Source organism: Parambassis ranga, chromosome 18 (genome assembly GCF_900634625.1).
Source record: "Parambassis ranga chromosome 18, fParRan2.1, whole genome shotgun sequence".
Taxonomy (NCBI): Eukaryota; Metazoa; Chordata; class Actinopteri; family Ambassidae; genus Parambassis; species Parambassis ranga.
The window spans coordinates 7,768,166-7,788,496 of NC_041038.1; the positions used below are offsets into that span (position 1 = coordinate 7,768,166).

Consider the following 20,331-nt stretch of genomic DNA (forward strand, 5'->3'; position numbering starts at 1 on the left):
GCCGTCCTTGTGAACTTGTGAATGTGCATTCGGAAGTTGACAACTTTCAGTGCTCAGAAAACTTGAACTGTATATTTAAATAATGTGTACAGTCCCAGATTAGTACGCACAAACAAAACTCCACTGGACAGAACGCATTAGTGTTTGAACTCTGCAAACAAAACCCTACAGGCCGGGCTAAGTTAGCGTAGCATACTGCTAAGTTGCTGTCCTCATGCATGAGCTTTGTTAGCTGGGGCCTGGCTAAGAGGATTAAAGTTCCAGTTTGGTTCTTGCACATTTAAGAAATTGTTTCTGCCCCACTTCACACAGCGGCCTCTTTCTCATTGGAGAGTAGGGCCTTGTCGCCATAGCAACATGGGCTGAGCAAGGCCTAACTAGCAGAGCCAGAAGACGGACAGTGCATCTGTTTATGTGTCTGGCTCTTGTTGCACTACCTCTCCAAATTGGTTCTGCTGAAGAGGGGCAAACTAATGCAGACTCATACACAGTATTTGCTGTGGTATCTGAAATAGGTCTCTATGCTGTTGTTGAAAGTTCATTTTAAGATCTGAAGGGAATTTGTGATGAATAGCTGCACAGTAAAACAAACATATCATATGTGGGAATGTAGCTTTTTGAAATAAGTTAAATCAGCGGAGCACAAAAATGCCACCAGAGCTTTTATAATCTAAATTCCACAAGGGGTAAAAAGCTCTAGCATCCCTGCCTCCCGCTGCATAGTTCGCATATTTTCGTCTCTATTTCTCAAATGCACTTCCCTGGCCCCTTTCCACTGTGACTTAAGAGCTCTTTCCTTCCACTCAAATGTTTCAATTCTCAATGGAGGAGAATCAGCCTGAAAAGGAGTTCCTTGACTGAGACCAACTATCTCTGGTCATGTACCCATATTATATCTGGCTTGTGTGAACTCTGACAGCAATTTGGCTACAAAAACTACTGGGGATGGGGATTGAAAGAAAATGGGGAGGATGTGTTGACACAGGCCAGAAACAGAATCACTAAGGTGGCCCAGGAAAACAGGGGGAGAGAGGGGATGCAGACGTCAGAATATGCATGTAGAGATTATTCCATCCTTACTTAGGGATAGGTAATGTAGAGGTGTTGTTTTTTTCTTAGGGCTTTGAAATTAAGATTAAGTTTAAGATTTACTTTAATAATCCCTGTGGGGTAATTAAATTGTAGTAGCAGCATATTTCAAAAGCACAAAAAATACAATATATACAATTCAGGCTTAGGACAGTAAATACTGTACTACATCCTTCTAATCTGTGATTAAAAGTAGTTATTGAACAGTCTGTGAGCACAAGGCCCATGCAATCTCTTCAGATTACTGTAAATAAAACTTATTTATTTAATCTTCATTTTCTAGGAAGTGTCCCTGGCCAGAGAGAAGACATGTTAACCTACTATGTTAAGAACAATGATATCGTTCACTTTAAATCAACTTTGCCATTTTTTCAATGTGATTCAAACAATCAGTATGGGTTCAAACTGAGTCAAAACATTACAACTAGCAATGAAGCCTAGAAAAGTATGCCTGATACTGGTCTAAAATCACTCAAATCAATAAGTCACTTTTTTTATTGAATGAAAAAATGATAAATATTGTTTAACAATAATTACATGACTGTAGTTAATAAATAAAGATAAAAAAAAACATTTTAACCTTGATGGCCTCAAAGACCAAAATACCCCTGTATATGCCCTCGAGCCAGTGAACAACTTAATATATAAAATAAATACAAACATGACTTTAAAAAGCTCTGATGGTGCACATGATAAAATAATGATGAGGTTACCTGGTCTTTAAGATGCTGAACAGTCTTCTGTAAGGCCAGGATCTGGTGGAAGAGGGGGCTCTGGAGCACTGACTTGAGCAGGCTGAGCTTCTCCTCAGTGGGCACCTCCCCCCGCTCCTTTAGTTTGGCCTGGAGACGCTCCACCGCCTGCAAGGCACGCTGTGTATCTGCAGACCATTGCATATTTCAGTGACAGCGCCGGCCGGACGAAAGGCATGGATGCAGGGAAAAAGAAGGAGGCGTGGGAGATACAGAGATGGAGAACAGGGAGGTTTTATCAGCGTATGGCCAAAGATAGTGAGCCTGGGAAGAGTGTTTGGATATTACCTTATAAACTCATTTAAACACCACAATTAAAATGTATCTTTTAATAATATGCTTTTAAAAAATATACAGTGCATTTAAAGGATTTTTTTATGTTTAACAATGACTATAAATGAAAGTATACAGGATTAATGCAGAGAGCTAAATATCACAACCTTGGCTCAGCTCAGGCTGACTGGTGCTCAACAGACCTTACTATATCAAGATCATGCAGCCACAGGTTTTGCAGAGAGAAAAAAAAACTATTTTCAACACGCTGTTTGTTTTCAGAATAGCAACGTTTCCTTTTTTGCCTTTAGGGTCAATGGTGGGTTGCACCAGAGTATTGCGGTTATCAGGAGGAAAAGATAAAAGACCCAGGCACTCCACGGTTTGCTTGCTGGACCCTGTATAAGCCTGTACAATCGAGTAACTCCAGAGAGGCTTGTTAGTGTGGATGGGCCAGCCAGACGTCATCTGGGCAAAAATGAAGCAATTTCTGAAGCTCAGCGGCTGTGACTAACAGCTAATAGAGCATGCACAAGGTCCAGAGCACTTTTTGCACCTGAGAAGCATTGTTGTTCGAACGACAGAGCAACACTTTAGTCTCTGGTTTTGTTTTGTTTCGTTTTTTTGCCACTAGTTGTGTCATTTTCATCGCCCTGACCTCAGAGGGTAAAGTGAGGAGTCCTACAAGATTATGCCATATGAGTGTGTTAAGACCAAATGGCCCTGACAAATTCTCCATTGATAAAATCTGATGATCTGAAAATAATCAATGTCAATTCTCCTCATGCCAATGCTGGTGACCACAGATTGTGGCTTTAAAGGAAGGAATCTGGCCAGACCGGTTTGGCTTCAAGCTTGACAGGTGGACAAATAAATCTCCACAGGGGACAAACAAACAAACAATCAAGTTTATGGCAACATTATCAGATGTGGCAACATTGGCAGTGCACGAGCCTTGAATTAAATCCAAAGCCTTTTGCGCTAGCTGAGAAATCTCCCCGCAGAAGCCAAATTTGCGATGCAGAGCCAGAAAAGACGGACACACGCGTGACTTGGTCAAACTGCTCAGAAGAAACCGCAATGCTTTCTATGCATAGCATGCTTTTTGTGTTTTCATGGATGCAGAGGTCTGTTTTAATGAATACTAAAGATGGATCTTTTTTAAGACCAATCAGAGACACAATTAAGAGCATTTTGTAGATACAGTGTAAGATTAAAAACAAACACTTACCCATTGTTTCTATCATTTTCACAAGTCTAGGTGAATTTCTTCCCTTTTTCAAGGCCTAAAAAAACAAAACAATGCAGTGTGTTAATGCTTATGAAGAAAGGGAAAGACCTCTTCTGAACTCAAACTTTTAAACTGTATTCAGAAGATCAAGATAAAAAAGAAAATGGATTTATTTCCTTTTTTTGTCAGGCCCATATTTATCTTTTAAGAATGCTTAACTGTAAGCATCACAGAGTAGCCATTGTGCTAAGATACTGTGTAGTCGAGTGGTGTCTCTTTACATGCAAGCTGTTTAAGCACACATTTACTGTAGCTTGTTGGAGCTCTTATATTTGAGTACAGCTCCCTTTGTTGTATTAAGTTTGCATTCCTTCTTTGACAGTGTTTTTGCTCCGATAAGACACACATTTCTTCCTAAAACAAGACTCCCGTATCTATTTCCTTAAACTAGCATAACATTACATCATAATTTTGATATGCACTTGTGTTCCTAGGCCTAAAGAATATATTATTTTACAGTGCAAATTCTTATATTTTGTTTTTTTTTATAAAACATAACTCCTGACAGAATAGAATATTTACAGTCAGGCCAGGATCTGAAATCTATATTCATCAATATATCAGCCAGCATTATTAATATAGCTGGTTAGCTACCTGCAAACATAGCCAAAGGCACAGGACAAATGTGGGAGTAGAGCTTTTCTGTTTTTTAATCTTATACGGAAAAAAAAACTTTGATACCAACTACAATAAATACTAAAACTGATATATGTGTAATACAAAATAATTGGCTACAGGCCAGGTTTATTACATGTTAATAAAGCAAGGTAGGTGTAACAAACATTACAGTATGTTGAAAGCTGGGTAACGCCAACAGCCAAAAATCTTATATATACCAATATTAACACCAATAGTCAGCCTCAAAATACATTAGTTAAATGAGAACATCCAGATTAAAATAAATAAATGACTTAACACTGTGTAAGGGCAAAAAAAACAGATTCTAAAGATTAGTAATGTCTGAAATTAGTTGCAGTGTTTCAGGAAGTGTTAAAAATACACACAGGCAGCGTCATACTTGACTTCTGTGGCTTTGTCAGAAGCATGACATGACTCCAGGATCCAGTGCAAGGTTAAAGGAGATTGGTCAGATAATTAAAAGCCTTGTATAGACTCTCAAAATAGCTGCAGTATGCTGCGCTGTGTGTGACTGCAGGATCACCACGGTGACATCATCGCACTTGCTGTGTATGTTTGGGGAAGTATTGATATTTTGTGTAGTGATGTAAACATGCACGTCCCTCTGTTGTTTACATTCTGGGTGTGGGTGTAGGAAATATAAATGTTTCATTCAGGCACATAGGTACAATGTCTGCTTAAAAAAAAAAAAAATGTATCAGAATTGTGAGTTATTCACTCTTAGGCACATCCTTTGGCTTATGATTCACCAAAGGCCTCAACTGGACTTCAACCCAATACACGTTTTGCTTTATTTTAGCGTTCCCCCTCCGAAAATACTTGTTGCAGTCATGTGTGGCTTTGCTAATAGCTAATAATAACAGGCTCCTATACACAGATATTTGGCAGTGTTTGTCGAGTATGAATGTGTTAATGTTGCTTATGAAGCATTTGTTACCACAGCGGAATAGTGATAAAAGCATGTTTGTTAGTATTTTTGAATATAGTCGCCAAGACACTCAGGACAATCCGCTTTTCTCAACTCCTCCTCCTCCTCCTCCTTCATCTCCTCTGAGGAGCAGAAAGCAACAGGCTTCCGAGAAGGAGGCGACACACAAGTTAAGACACTATCGCGGGTTTATGGAAGAAAAAGGGCCCATAAAGAGTACACATAAATCACTTTTTTGTCATTATTTACCTCCCCAGTCTTTCTTTCTTCTCTTCTTTCTTTCGCGACAACAGACGTCTCTGAATATTTCGCCTCTAATTAGCGACAGTGTAGCGAACAAAGGCGACTCACGCAGAAGCTAAAGTTATTTTTTCACGCCACATATTATTTACTAACGTTTCCCGAAGCGTAACGTATCTGGAAACGGTTACTTACATGAGTGTGTGAGTGTGGAGCCTCGAGTTAAGCAGCGGACGGTCTCCGGCGCTGTCCTGTGTTGTCCTGCGGCTAACGGCGCACTGGCTGGGGCTTAAAGATGGGGCGTAGAGTAACTCGATCCTCTGTGGACATTTTCAGCCATGGCCGCTCACACAGTTCAGCTGGGACTGAAGCGCCCCTTGCTGGCTGCCCTGACACCAGGGCCCGAGTCAGGCCAGGTCTGCTTTCAGTATTAGCAAAATAAAAATAATAAAACACTGTTGTTTGAGAATAAAAGTTAACCACAGACCTTGTTTATTCAGGCATCTAAAATAATAATAATAATAATAATAATAATGACCTCCATTTCTTTCATTGTGTTGTCACAGCCACATCCACATCCAATAAGAATGCTAAATATATAATCTATTTTGTATTATGTAGCCCAAAATAACATTATATACACTACCGTTCAAAAGTTTGGGGTCACTTGGAAATGTCTTTATTGTTTTAAAAAATGTTTTTTTTAAGTAATCAGACATACAGTCAGACATTGTTAATGTGGTAAATGACTATTCTAGTTAGAAAAAGGCTGATTTTTGTAATGGAATATATGTGTATGTGTGTGTGTGTGTGTCTTTCTGCAGTGCAGCTAAGTTCAGTCCAGTGGCTCTCCTTAGAACAGCTGTGGTGGCCTCACAGCGACATTACTCAGACATCACAAACTAAACAAACCTGCTCAATATATTCAGGTCATGATTCGCTCGATCTCTCTTTCAAACACACAAACACTCATCAAAGTTTCTCTCATTGTTGTGGACGGTTCATACATCATGTTGCAGAAGCAAAGATGTTTTTACACCTGCCACGCTTGTTAAATACGCTTGTTAAAAACAATAACACTAAAGATGGTGATGTGAAGAACAATCTAAATGCACATGTAACAATATGATTGTTATTATATACTAACTAGGGCATTAACATTGTGTTAACAAAAACAATAATAATATAAATCTCAGTTACTTCATGTTGTTAATTTGAACTCAATAACCCATTACTGTTTCCATCATGTCCTCAGTTGACCTCAGTGGGTGATATGTCCTTACGGAGGTACCACAGATTAATCAGTCCCTCCTACTGTATACCCACACACTCATACACCCACACACCGTCTCATAAAAGCCACATATTTAAGTGTACTAAATAGAGTTTGGTATGATTTTGATAACAAGTGGAATGTGACTTTTTTTTGGGGGGGGGGGGGGGGGGGGGGGGGGCAGGAAGCACTTTGGAAAAGGGTTCTGATGAATACCACCGTCCTGTCTGCGTCCAATTCACAGCATTATGCTCTCCATTCCAGGCAACAGAGTGCCGTGCCTATCACATTCCATATGAGCCACTTCTGAAAATGAAGCATATCAAATACCCACTGGGATAGAATCAGCTTCCCCTTAACTTGTGACTCAGCATCAAAATAGCAATCCTCTGAATATATTTGCATAGTCTGTTCCTTTATTGTAAGACACAAGAGGAGGACTGTATATTAGGCAGGTCAGGTGGATGACACCCAAGCTGTTGATCTGCCCTCTGGCTCCCAGAGCTGCCACCACAGATTCTGTGTTTTTTTTTTGTTTTCCTGGATAAAGACCTCGGAGGAGTGTGGTCACTCTGTAAGAAGAGGGAAAGAGATATAAGCTGTTTTCAGGGAGCTGATAGTGACTAAATCCCTTCAACATTTATATCTTCACTGCTACCTCCGTCTTATCCGCCCTGTAACTCCCATCTTACTCTGACAATAAGCCACTTTTATGTGGGTGGTCTGACTCAGCCAAATGCTGAAAAAAGACAAGAGATTGAAACAAGAAAGAAAGAAATGAAACAAAAAAAACACATCTTAGCTTGGTGCTCGGCAGCTTCAGCATTTTGTATTTTTATACCTGCCTGTCAGCAGCAGTCATTGTTTGAGACAGCTTAGTGACACAAGACACGGAATCTGTAGCTCCAGATCTCCTTCTTCACTTTTGTTTTGCTCCCTATCGGATTTTATTTTATTCATATCGTTTCATAGCGATCAGTAGCATCAGATTTGGATGGTTTCCATGGTGATACTACGGCCATGACCACATGTGGAGCTAATACTTAAAGGTAGGGTAGGAGATTTCATTCTGATGCACTTTTTGTTAAATTAGTGTAACTTCTCTTTTCAATCCGATAGCAACCGATTAGTTCGGCAGTTTCACATTAAAACGAAGATTATTATTCATCTATGGAAGCTATAAAATGCTAAAAATATCAGCCAATCCTCCGGGACGACCCTGCTCCGAGTATTGGCTGGTTGTCACTCTCTTCCTGCTCTGCGCGCACCAGAGAGGTACGTGCTCGTCTTCAGGTAATGCACGTCCATGTGATTGGGAGGCGTGGCTTCGGGGTGAGCTCTGAGAGAAAGGGGTTTGTGTTTACTTTTGAAAATCTGGCTGACTCTCACTGAGTTTTCAAAATCTCCTACCCTACCTTTACTTAGTGAAGGGTCCAGCACATATGCTAAAATGATTAATTCCATCAGCAACAGCTGAACATGCAACAGTCTCATATACAATACTTTGAATTACTATTGTTATTGAATGTAACACTGCAAACACGTGGCCTAATGGAGTCAGTCTGACAGTGATCTTCCTTTTCCATAGACTTTTAATAGCTGAACAGGCTGGATAGCTCTCCATAATAGCTGTTTCCCTGTATATGTCAGGTAGGTGTGAACTGTTAGTTGGAAATATGACTATATATTTTTGGTAGGAATGCTTGTATCAGCCTTTTCAGGATAGCTGACGTATGTTGGGATGAAGAAATCAGTGATGAATGAGAGCTGCAACAAATGACTATTTTGATAATCGAATAGTCACTGATTATTTTTGCCCTCAAATATTACTCGAGTACTCGAGTAATCGTTGCAGCCCTTCTGTCTATAGACTTATTGGTGATAAATTCATAGAGAATTTATCAAGATTATCAGCAAGAATCAGACACAGAGTTGAGATTGGAAATAAAGTAGAAAGTTTGGACTGATAGTGTTGTGGGCCAAAGGTCAAATAGGTCATATCTAATCAATAATCCTGGCCCAGTGCAGAGTGTGCGTGCGCTGATGAAATGTAACACCAATATCGTGGCTGTTTTTAGAGATTTTGAAAACCTTGAAAAGTTGTGTTGTGTCTCGGAGGGTTACGTGTGTGAGTCAGAGGGTCATCAAAATCAATCAGCTCCTGCCTCTGGGGATTACGCATGTGTGTACGCCAAATCCCAAGCCAGTCCAGACGCAAATATAAAATCAATTGAACACAATTTTTGACCGAACCGTAACCTTCACTTTCCTGTCATGATGCACGGTGGACATGTAATGCTGGGTTTACAGGGAAATGAAAAGATCAAGATGGGTTCCCTCTACTGAGCCATTAACACTCATATAAACTTTTATCAGTGAAAACTTTAAAAAAACGAACAAATTCAGCGTTCAATGAACAAAAACTGTGATTAAAGTCAAGTGGTCTTTAAAGTGTGAGAGCTGGCAGCTGTTCTGTTGTTTTTCATAAGTCACAGAGTGCTAACCTGGCTCGGTGGCCTATTACTGACAATTTATTACCTCCATCCACTTTTCAAGTTTCTGTAACATTACACTCAAAGGAAATTACAACCTGCATCACCTGAAAGAGCTCTGACAGCAGTTAACCGACCCACGACTCCACCACATCTGACCTCAGAGCATCTGACAGCTGAAATTAAGGCCTCAAAGCTGATATTCCACAGCGCTGCCTGCCTTTGGTTTCATTATGTCTCAGCCGAGGGCTTTGCACTACAATGCCGCAGCAGGTGAGATGAGCAGTGTATAAGTGATAAATTAAAATTTCACTAACAAGCCCAGCATTGGTCTTTTTTAAAGGGAAATTATACCTTAGTAATTTTATACAAATCTATGACCAGGATGTCTGTGTGTGTCGTCTCAAAGGCCTTGTAGAGCCTCAGCCTGTTTTAATTGGAAGCCACACTTTGACAGGAGCTGCCTGTGCTTGACTAATACTCACTGCTGTTTTAAAGGTACATTCAAGAGCAACCTCCTATATCTCTGTGGCATGCCCCTTTGTCATCTAATGCTCTAAATGATATTTCAGCAAGCTAGCTTATTTTCATAAAGGGACATATGGGTGTTAGCTGTGTGAGGATTATGTCTTTGCAAAAGAAAATCTTAATAAATTCTGCAAATATAACCTCGAAATCACATAATGCCTGCACTTTATGCCTAGCAACACACTACCCACTCAACATTCATATAACATTCCTTGACCTTTACCCACTTAGAAACAGGAAGTGTAAATCATTGAGAGCAGCTAGTAAAAGTCTAAAGTATCATTACAATGCATGCTAATGTTTTTCAGCATGTTTACCTGCTTGGTAGCATGCTTACATTTGTTATTTCCAACAATAAAGTTTGCATTAAAAAAAGAAAAAAAGTACAAATACAAGAATATCTTGTTTAATACATTTTTGGTGATTGCTAGCAAAAAGTTTGTGCCTCTGTTTAAAGCTTTTGCCAGGTTAAACTCTTGCGTCTTGCGTCTGCATCTGCTTTGCATCAACCTGTCAACACACACGACTTTAACGAAGGGCCGTTATGGAGAGTTGTTGATGCCTGTCATGATGATAAATAATGTAGTGCTGTTTGTGGAAGTGTTGTTAATTACTGAGCAAGTAACTGCCATGCTGCCTGTGTGACAGGGTGGAAAAAGGAGTGTTTCTTGACAAGACTCTCAGGAAAAAAACTGTCTGTCTGTTTGTTGATTGATCCTCCATGCAGTGATGCAAATGACCACTTACATTCTGCCGGGCAACATTTTAAGTTGAAATTAAAAGGACCCAATACTGCAGTAATGTTTGTTTTTTTGCTGAGTGTCAGAGAACTACGCAAATGGAAATGTTTCGCTAATTAAACTATGTAGGCTGTGTAACATACCTTTTAGCTTATTAGCAAATAGCAACCTGTCTAAGGTAAGACCAGTGCAACATTTACTCTCCCTTTAGCTTTTTTCCACCTGCTGAGTAGAATATTTGGCCACTTAATTGCTGGCGGCTCCAACACACAGACAATACCTTTGTTTATGTGGATGTTATTTCATTCTGAGAAGACATTTTTTTTAGACTTTTGACAATAACTGACAAACAAAGGCCCTGTTCACACTGGAGAAAGTCAATCCTCCTAGAGTAGGATTGAATCTAGATAGCCTTTAAGCTGGATACATTCAGACCTATTTTCAAATCTGGTTATCACACATGTGTCCGCGCTCAATCTAGCTTAATCCGGTTTGTTGTCCTCCAAATCGCTAGGTGGCGCCTCGTAATATACAGAGTCCATTCAGGCTGCATTAGGACCGTGTGTGCGCATGCATCGTGCATTTTTGTTGTCCCGTGTCACTCGTTCTTTCATTTTTTTCTTTTGGATTATTAAGCAGTTTATTCCTTTGTAGCCCTGTGGAAAATAAACTCGGGGCAAAGCTGTCATAGTTTGACCGATGCTTACATACGGCTTTTGTACACGACCCGGACACAGTCCTCGTTAACCCTAAGTATGCCGTTGCTAGCGGAATTCGCTAGCCGCATTGGCATTCAGACCTGAGCCAGATGTAAGCCAATCTGATTAGATTCACCTCCGAGAGGTGGATTGACATCAATCTGGATATATCCAGATATGGCCTGAATCCTGATCTAGCCAGATTAATTTCCCCAGTGTGAACGGGTCGCGTAACTCAAAAAAAAAGATTAACTCAAAACACTTTTGAGTTAATCGTTGCTGTCTGTAGCAATTCTTTATTAGCAAATTGTGGCAGCTAGCATGTACGAAACAGGCCAAGTGTGCAACATCTGTGAGGACTCCATTAACAGAAGTAAATATTATAAACACAACATCCTTACATATGTAGTTTTACTTTTGGAAGTTTCCAAGCTTCTGACCAACATTTTCTTAAAAAAAAGCAGGTGTATTTTAGAACCACTGACTTTCAAGCTAATGGCTTTTCATGCAAAAGAGTCAGCACTATTTGATGTGACTCTTAGTAAGAAAGTAAATAGTTTTTTCCCTCAAAATAATCCTCTCCTCCTTTCATGGTTTTAGTCGGAGCAATTTGCCAAAACATAGTTTAGTTTACCAACTCTTTTGAAGTTAAAGTTAATAAAGGAGACACTTCTGTTTAGACATATTTGACTGCAGCTTCTTTTTCTGCTCTCCAGAGTCTGTAGAAGAAATGGATACATCACCTTATAATTTACTGATAATAGAAATATACGATGCACAGCAGTCTTTGTACGAGTGTAAAATAAGCTGCATAATACGGGAGGATCACAGAAACAGTAGTAGAACCTGTCTTTTTTTACTTCTCAGTGATCTCATTTCAAAGGGAAACGTGTGAAAATCCATCCAGCCAATGAGAGCTCTGAAACAGGAGAAGCAGAAGTAGGACATGCATCGTTCTGTCTTTGTGTTGCATTTCTATCGCTGTAGATTTGATCTCTTCTCACCCAAACTTACCTTTAAATAGCACAAATAGCAGCTCGGCTTCAACTTTTCCAAATAAACTTTTTTAATAAGTGTGCAATTTTTGCATGTTGTGCAAAAAACTCAGCAGAAAGTGTGTTCTGAAACAGTGAGATGTGGGTTGTCTCTTTTTAGCACAGAGCTGTAGTCTTCTATCACACTGTGTGGAGGTTTAAACACAGCAAAGGTCAAAAACACATCTCAAGGTACAGGCAGCTATATAAGTGTTTATAGACCTCCTATTATTTATGATATTTATAAATATTTCAATATGACACACTTCTCTAGTAAGCAGAATTAAACTTTCCCACATAACCTTTGCCTACATGCTAGTAGGCAGGTGTAGATCAACCTCTATCTCTCTCTCTCTCTCACACACACACACAGTCACCACTGATGTGCTGCTGCTCAGAGAGAGCCATCGATCCAGCTTTTAATTTCAGTACATTGAATTATACACTGTTTTTTTTTTCCTTTTGAGGACGAGTCAGAATCATTATATCTCTATTCATTAGGACACAAATTAATCTCAAGTGAATAGCAGCCAATATTTCATCAGAGAATGGTTGTTGTCAATGAAATAGTTTAAATGTTTTTATTAGAGTCCGATATGTCTTTAGTCATCATATGAATGAGTAATCTTGTAATGTTAAAAAAAAAAAAAAAAAAAAAAGGCACAACCACTGAGCTGGATTGTGCTCCGGCTTCCTCCCACATTCTAAAGACGTGCTTGTTAGGTCAATTGGTCACTTTAAGAGATACGTTCAGACCTATTTTCAAATCTGGCTATCACGTACGCGTATCCTTGCTCAATCTAGCTCAATCTGGCTTCTATGTTGTCCTCCAAACGGCTAGGTGGTGCCTCGTAACTTATACAGAGTCCATTCAGGCCGCAGCAGGACATGTGTCGTGCATTTTTTTGTCCTGCGTTGCTCGTTCTTTTGTTTTTTCCGGTTCAAAAAGCAGTTTATTCCTTTGTAGTCCTATCGAATATAAACCCGGGCCAAAGCTGTCGTAGTTCAACGGTTGTGTACATACAGCTTTTGTACGCGACCCAGACACTGTCCCTGTGAACCCGGAGGTATGACGTCGCTAGCGGGATTTGCTAGCCGCATTTGCGATCAGACCTGAGCCAGATATAAGCTAATCCGGTTAGATCCACCTCAAATCAATGGATATATCCAGACAGGCCTGAATCCCACTTTAACCGGATTGATTTCCCCATGGTTGTCTGTCTGTGTATGTTGCCCTATGATAGACTGGTGACCTGTCCAGGGTGTACCCCGCCTCTCGCCCGTAGATAGCAGGGATAGGCTCCAGCCTCCCTGTGACCCTGCATTGCAGGACGAAGCGTGTTCAGATGATAGATGGATGGATGGATCGGCATCGTTCCTTAAGATTGCTGGTAAAATCAAATTTAGGGTGCAGTGGGTGAAAGAAATGTAGGTGTTGCTCTGTAAAGTTTATTGCAGCTGATGTAATGCTGTAGGCAGCTGTGCTGTGCCCACTGACTGTGGGTAGTCATGTGCCTGCATGTTAAATACTGAACATATTTCAGCACATCAAGGAATCTGCACAAACTAAGCTCAGGAAAGTTCTGCCAGTCTGTTACTGTGGAGAACTCACTTCATTGGACTGAAAGCTGATACCGTTTGCTACAACATTACAGTTCACTCTGGTGACCTTCTTCCAGTGTATGAACGTTGCACTTGAAAAACTCTTATTATTATCTGAAGGGGTTGCAGGGTTGCTTCATTTTAGTGCACGCAACCTTTTAGTGAGGCTGTAAAAAAGGCTGTTTTTCCATTGACAATAGTAAACAATATTTTCATTTTATCGTGACCTTCTTTAACCTTAACGAAACTGAACAACACAAGCATTTTCTATTCAAGTTTTTTTTCTTTTTAAAAACAAAACAAAAAAAACCCAGGCAACCTTAAAGTAAGGCTGCACAACTTGTATGACCTCAGCTGGGAAGAATAGGATAATGTAAAATGCTAATGCTAGCCTCTGCTAATATAAAAACAGGTCAATATCAGGCCTTATAAATAAAAGAACTTACATGGTTAAATGTGTTGATGGGTTGTTGAGAGTGGGAATTGTCATTAAAATGATAGAGACTGACTAGAGGACTGCCTTGAATGAAAAAAGAGGAACTGAGTCTATCACAACAACTCATCAAGGGCAGGATTCTGTCCTTTAAACACTTCCAACGCATTGTCTGTGCAAAGGGGTACTAGGGTTTATACCAGGGGTCACCAAATGGTGGACTGCGGTCTGGGTCCGGACCCAGAAGCCATCCCATATGGACCCGAACTTATAGTCCAAACAGCAGGTTATTCTTTAAAACCTGACGGGGTGCTTGTATTTTCACTGCCGCAGCTTTCATTGACTTTACAGTAGTGGTTTAGCGCAGCGGTCCCCAACCTTTTTGCACCACGGACCGGTATCATGTAAAACAATACTTTCACGGACCGGCACAGAAAAAAAAGTGCATAAAGAGACAACTTACTCTTATGCTTAATTAGTGGGAGCCTTTGAGCTTTCTCAGCAATGAGGCGGTCCCATCTAGGGATAATGGGAGACATGACACCCGAAGTGTGTTTCTTATGTCCAGTCCACTCCGTAATTTTGTTTTGGCCGTCATTAATTGCTTCAGTCGTTCTTGTTCATGTTTTCTTCCATGGCTTGTCTTTTAATGCAGGGTGCTCGGTCTCGCAGTTTTGAAGGCTTCGTTGCCTCATTTGCGAGTCTGTCGCCACATCACTCAGAGCGGACTTGGTGTGTGAGAATATCCTGTTGCAATAAATCCGTATTTTAAATAGGACTCCTGATATAGTCTTTTAAATGCGGGTTTCTTTTTCTTTGAAGGGGTAGGCTCCTCTTCTTCTGTCTCCTCGTTAGGCCTTTTCCCCTTTCCGAAGAAGCTCTCCAAAGACGTTTGTTTTTTATTCATTTTTGCTGCTTGTGGGCTTAATTTTGGGACGCCGTATCCTGTGACCGAGACAAACGTCTGGACAGGTGCTTAAAGGCACAGACGGATGAATCTGATCCGATTTATAAATGAAACAGCTTTCAGACTCAGATAATGAATAATATATTTTTTGCTCAGTCTTTCTGTGCGGCCCGGTACCAAATGACCCACGGACCGGTACCGGTCCCCGGCCCGGTGGTTGGGGACCACTGGTTTAGCGCATAAGGAAATGCACAGACCAATTGCATATGAGTTTATCCATCCCATGTGATAACTCTCAGCCAATTAAATCTGGTCATTTCAGGTGGTAAAATTTGCGACTACAATACAAGTTGCAGACAGATTACACACAGATTACACACGTGAAAAGACGAAAGTAAAAAAAAGAAAGACAGCAATACACCGGGGTTAAAGTGTGCCAGAACGGACCAGTACGGCATTCCGGCAGCTTATATAAATAGATATGCATTCGGGAAACATTTAAATAGTCTTATAGTAGCCTAATGTTGTAATTTTTCGGAGATGCAGGTTGCAGTCTGGTTGTTACCGTCATGCAGATATTCAACAAATCAACCAATTAAATCCCCTCTCCCTCTCACACACTCACCACTTTGTTCTGCTGTGCCTGTGCATGCAAAGACACAGTTTCTGTGACCTGGAAGATCAGTGCATTCAGAATTTAGTACAGGGCTCAATAACCAGCATTGGATCGAGGAGGATGAGGAGGAGATTACAGATTATTTGCAAGCATACTGAATGGAAATGAGATTTGAAAATTTTAGCTGGCATAAGTTATGTTATCGAGGTAACTGGACTCAAGGATTGTTTTTTGAAGACGTTTCGCCACTCCCCCAAGTGGCTTCTTCAGTTCTGCTACTTTTCTGGTTGGGAATCTGAGTTTTATGTGTTCAGGACCTCTGTGGGTGGATCTTGCAGGAGCACATGTAGCAAAGTATTGTTCAAGTTAAGTAACAAAAACTTTGTCTGAAGTGATAGTATTTCCAGCATTGCGATGAACATACATGGAAATAAATATTATGGTGAACATTATATAAGTAACAAACATACACCCCCTCCTTTCCCCTTATTTTAAAATACAACCCTACTTTTATGTAATTATTGAAAGAACATTCTACAGCTCTATATTATGTGACGAAAATATTGTCAAAGTTTTTAAATTGTACTGTATTGTACTGCTGTTTTGGTTCCATACATCCATCCAACCATATATACAGGCTATATATGTAAACATCTCCTAGTAAAGGTCCTTAGGACCTTTGCTTCGAGAAATTTTCTCTAACTGGACCTCTTCAACTTGAAATTGAATACCCCTGGTTTATACTCTCACCCTAAGAGACCTCCATCAGTAGAGAAGTATAAACTACCACATGCAGGTAGTTTGCTATCATTAACCTTTGCAAGCTACTGATTATAGAGACTTCCTATATGTCACTTTGTCTTGTAAAGATTACATTAGTTAAATTCAGACTAGCAGGTTTAAAGGATTTTTTTCCCACATAATGGTGACTCAATTTGTTGTTATTATTATTAAGGCCCGAGCACCGAGTGGTGCTATTGTATTTCTTGACGTCAACACTTTTCCACAAAAAATGCCAGATTTGCATGCCCTAACTAACTCCGAACTTTGCGAAATTTGCACCACACGTTTGTCCACATGTCATGTTTGTGCAGAAATTACTATTATTATTATTCACTATTTTTCTTCTGGATGATTTGTCCCAAATTTCACCCCCTGAATGTGCTCAAAAACTCACTAAATTTGACCCACATAAGCCAGGCCAGGTTCGCGAAAAACTGTCTGAAACTGTTGCCGCATTGGTGACTTGGGAAATGGCTCTGCAGTGTATGTATCGCCTCATATATGTGTATTTTGGTGTACCACTCTGCCCTGCGGACCACAGCTCGTGACAGTAACGGGGGAGTGGAGACATGGGACAATAAGGGAGGTGGTGGCTGCAGACCGCAAGGAGTGCGAGGGCCCACCCATGAATGTAAATGTATTCTAGCTTTATGTTAATGTCTGTGTGGCCTGGACACTGATGAGATCAGTCGTAATCATAAACAATATTTTGGACTGCACATGGAAATGATGTCACAGAGAGGTGTCTGATAGGAATATGTGCATCCTTGTTAGAATGAACATTCAGTCTTTTAATGATGATTGGCATGGCTAATGTGTTTTGGTTCCGAATAATAATTGTGCTTATTTAATTTCCAATTTTTGTGCACCTTAAAATTACTGATAGCACTATTATTTTTCACTTTATCCCACTTTGTGCACATGCACACACTCCTTCATAACCCGCTGACAAAGAGCAGCTAGTTGTCTAAGCACTTATAAGCACTCCTGCATATGTAAGTGTCAGCACAATGGAGATGATAATTCCTGGGCTTGCTAGCATGGATAAACAGGGGAAAATGGCTTCAGCATTATTGGATTCACTTTGCACAACAACTGTCCCCATAAGCCTTAATTTTCCTGAACAGCTTTGTATTTGGCAGGAGTTTTCTTACAACAGCATGGCGAGTAGCTGCACAGAGGTTTTATAGTGCCATGCATCACTTTATGGTGTTCAATTATGACTGCGTCTCAGGTGCTTAACTCTGTGTGTTTAGTAAATGTGTTGGCAGCCAGATATTTAGCATGTTATACATTTTGTCATAGAAGAGAAACGTCGGTGTTTACAAGGACACAGACGCTGTCTGACACATCATCACATTTCCTCTGCACAGTTTCACCCATTAACATTTCATAGTGTTTGGCTTCTGGCGTGCTTAAATACAATAAAAATAAACAAAATGAACTATTTGTTTACAGTCTGTTGGATTAGGATTTGTCAATGTGTTCTGTGTTGCTTCTCTTAAATGGGAAACACTAATGTGCTGTAAGTACTTACTGACGGCTGATGTGTGTTTTGTCTTCCACAGTCGTTCTAAGGTTGCTTTTTCTAGACCCCCATTAGGGGAGCCACATCATTAGATCATTTGTCTCTCAGTTAAAGCCTCTACTGGAGTCTGAACTTTTACCAAAGTTCTGCAGTGCAAGAACGTATGCCGGCTCGATTTAACATCCATACTGAATTTTTATATGGATCAGCCGCTCTACTGTAGATGTTATGTTTAAAAAAAAAATGGTGATGACATAGTTGAAGTTAGTCTTGGTGACCAGTCCTCTGACAGAATGCTGATCTTAATTAAGGTTCCTTGGCCATGAGTCACTTTTCTAATTCTTGAAATGTTAAATTCAAGACAATGGTTGAAATACCGTAGTGGAAAACTGACAGCTATTAACAATGGCGTAGATTTGCTTTGACATTGGTGGGGGACCAACGCAGCTACACACATGACAGCAGGGAAGGACACGGCCAATCACATGGCATGGCATCACATGTGTTACGGTAGGACCAGAACCCAATCAGAATATTAAGGGCTTTGGGTAGGACCAACAACAGGGGGATGTCTATTGGTAGGACACCAGAAAAGAACGGAATTTAACTCTTCCTGCACTCAATGAGAATCTGTTTTGTTTTTTGTTTGTTTGTTTTGAGGGGATCAAATTATTGGTGGGACAATTTAGTCACGTGTCCCCTCCGTCTATGCTAAAACTATGCCCTTGGCTATTAATATATGGCAGATTTTTAAACTCTGCATAAGGTTGCTTGATGCTTTTGTGTGAAAAATACAGAATAGCTACAACATTACAGTGCAGTATTACTCATTGTTGTGAAGCAGATTGCAACAACTGGGATCGGGCCATTCACAGATAACGTGGGTGTGCTTGGTATTTTGCGGTATTTCCTCCTACACAATTTCAGCTGCTGATCATAGCAGATGATCAGTAGAATGTGTCACATTGGTGTCATGTGTCAATGCTTTATACATGGACACTGTTAGTGTAGGTTCTACTAGCAAAACTGGCTTGCTGTGACTCTGCAAGCTATTTGATTTTGAATTTTGTTGCTGATCAATACTCCCTGGCACTAGTTTCCCTCTTTCTGCAGCCACACCCCCACTTGTTCTGCAGGAGCTTTTATTCTGAAAATCCTTCCTGTTGGCTCAGACAACCAAAACAGAGTTTCAAAGCTTTGCAGAGCTGAGCTATAGGTGAGGTGGTATTTCTCTGCAGGTTCCATTTTTACAAGCGAGCCCTTGCATACTCAAGTAGTCACATGATCAGTTCTTTGTGTAAAAATATTGATCATAGCAGCTTTAAAGGTGTAAATCAGCCTCTAGGGTTCTTTTTACTGCTCTGGTCTGAGGGCATTGTAATGAAACAGGTCTCAGCATGTTTATGATATGAATTTTTCCTGTTAATGCTTGAATCGTGATGAGCGTGTTAATTCAGTATTTTAATTTTGCAGGTTTAGAAGATGCACATGAAAATATATCATTTTGAAATTCCTTTAAGGATACTTTGAAATGAAAGTTTTTTCTATCCAACAGCAGTGATGTTATGTCTATCTTGGGGATATGGGTAGATAATGTTAGATATAAAGCTGCATTAATGGAAAAGATGGTATGTTTTTACTGATGGAAATCTGACATGTCTGATTTTTTATTCTCTGTTGAGCTTTTCTGTTTTTTCTCTGTTGAGCGTTGCTGTTTTTTATTGATGCGTTTAAGGGTTCAAGGTGTTTCTCTGACAGGAAACAAGTGCAGCTCTGTGTATGCATGAGCTCATTAGGGGAGCACCGGGTGAGTGATTGGATGATTACGTATTGTTTGATTGTAATTAGGATTATTAAGGAGATTAATTGGACTATAGGATGATTGAGAGGGTGAAAACTGCCAGGCTCCAGCTGGAGATGTGTTGCAGCTGGTGGTGCGTTTAAAGGTCATGGGGAGAGTTCATAGATTTTAGATTTTTTTTTATTTATTTTTGATCTGTAAATGTATCTGAGAGCTTTTAAGTGCAGTCAAAACACAGCTAGAAATAGATGGAACAGAGCTAGAACAGCTGCCAGAAAACAACATAACAATGTTTATACTTTTATGACAGAATTAGTTTGTTTCATCATATTTATTTAGGAGTCCAAAGGCATCACTTTGTCTGATCGATTCCAGTCTTGCACCTTATCATGATGTGCAGTTCTTGATTTATATCAACCTGGAGTTGATACAAATCCAACCATGTTCAGCACGCAGTGTATCGTGGGGAATGCTGTGCTGTGATTGGTCCACCAGATTTGAAGCTTTTGGAATGGGACAGCCTTGTTGCACCTCTGTGACACACAATCAGTCTTCAAAGGATGAGAGGAGCCTGAATTGGAACATAACTTGTGAGACAGTGATGGTTGGTCCCTTTCAGCCAGCAGCTTATATGGTGGAAACTGTGGGAGTTGTTGCTGTGGTAACTAAAACCCCAAAACTCCA

At 40.1% G+C, this 20,331-nt stretch overlaps 1 protein-coding gene across 9 annotated transcripts in view; it reads right to left on the bottom strand.

Moving 5' to 3' along the window:
- The window catches only part of mpdz (multiple PDZ domain crumbs cell polarity complex component), a 37,400-nt gene extending 31,858 nt beyond the window's left edge, over positions 1-5,542 (bottom strand). For 5 of the 9 annotated variants that reach the window (XM_028429846.1, XM_028429843.1, XM_028429844.1 and 2 more), the window contains exons 1-3: positions 5,408-5,541; positions 3,346-3,400; positions 1,803-1,969 (exon numbers count right to left, since the gene is read on the bottom strand). In XM_028429846.1, the coding sequence (XP_028285647.1) occupies positions 1,803-1,969; positions 3,346-3,361 (183 nt within the window). In that variant the 5' untranslated portion in view covers positions 3,362-3,400; positions 5,408-5,541. Of the gene's footprint in view, positions 1-1,802; positions 1,970-3,345; positions 3,401-5,407 lie in introns of all 9 variants that reach the window. The other 4 variants (XM_028429845.1, XM_028429839.1, XM_028429842.1 and 1 more) reach the window with 1 other exon arrangement.
- Positions 5,543-20,331: the final 14,789 nt, after the last annotated feature.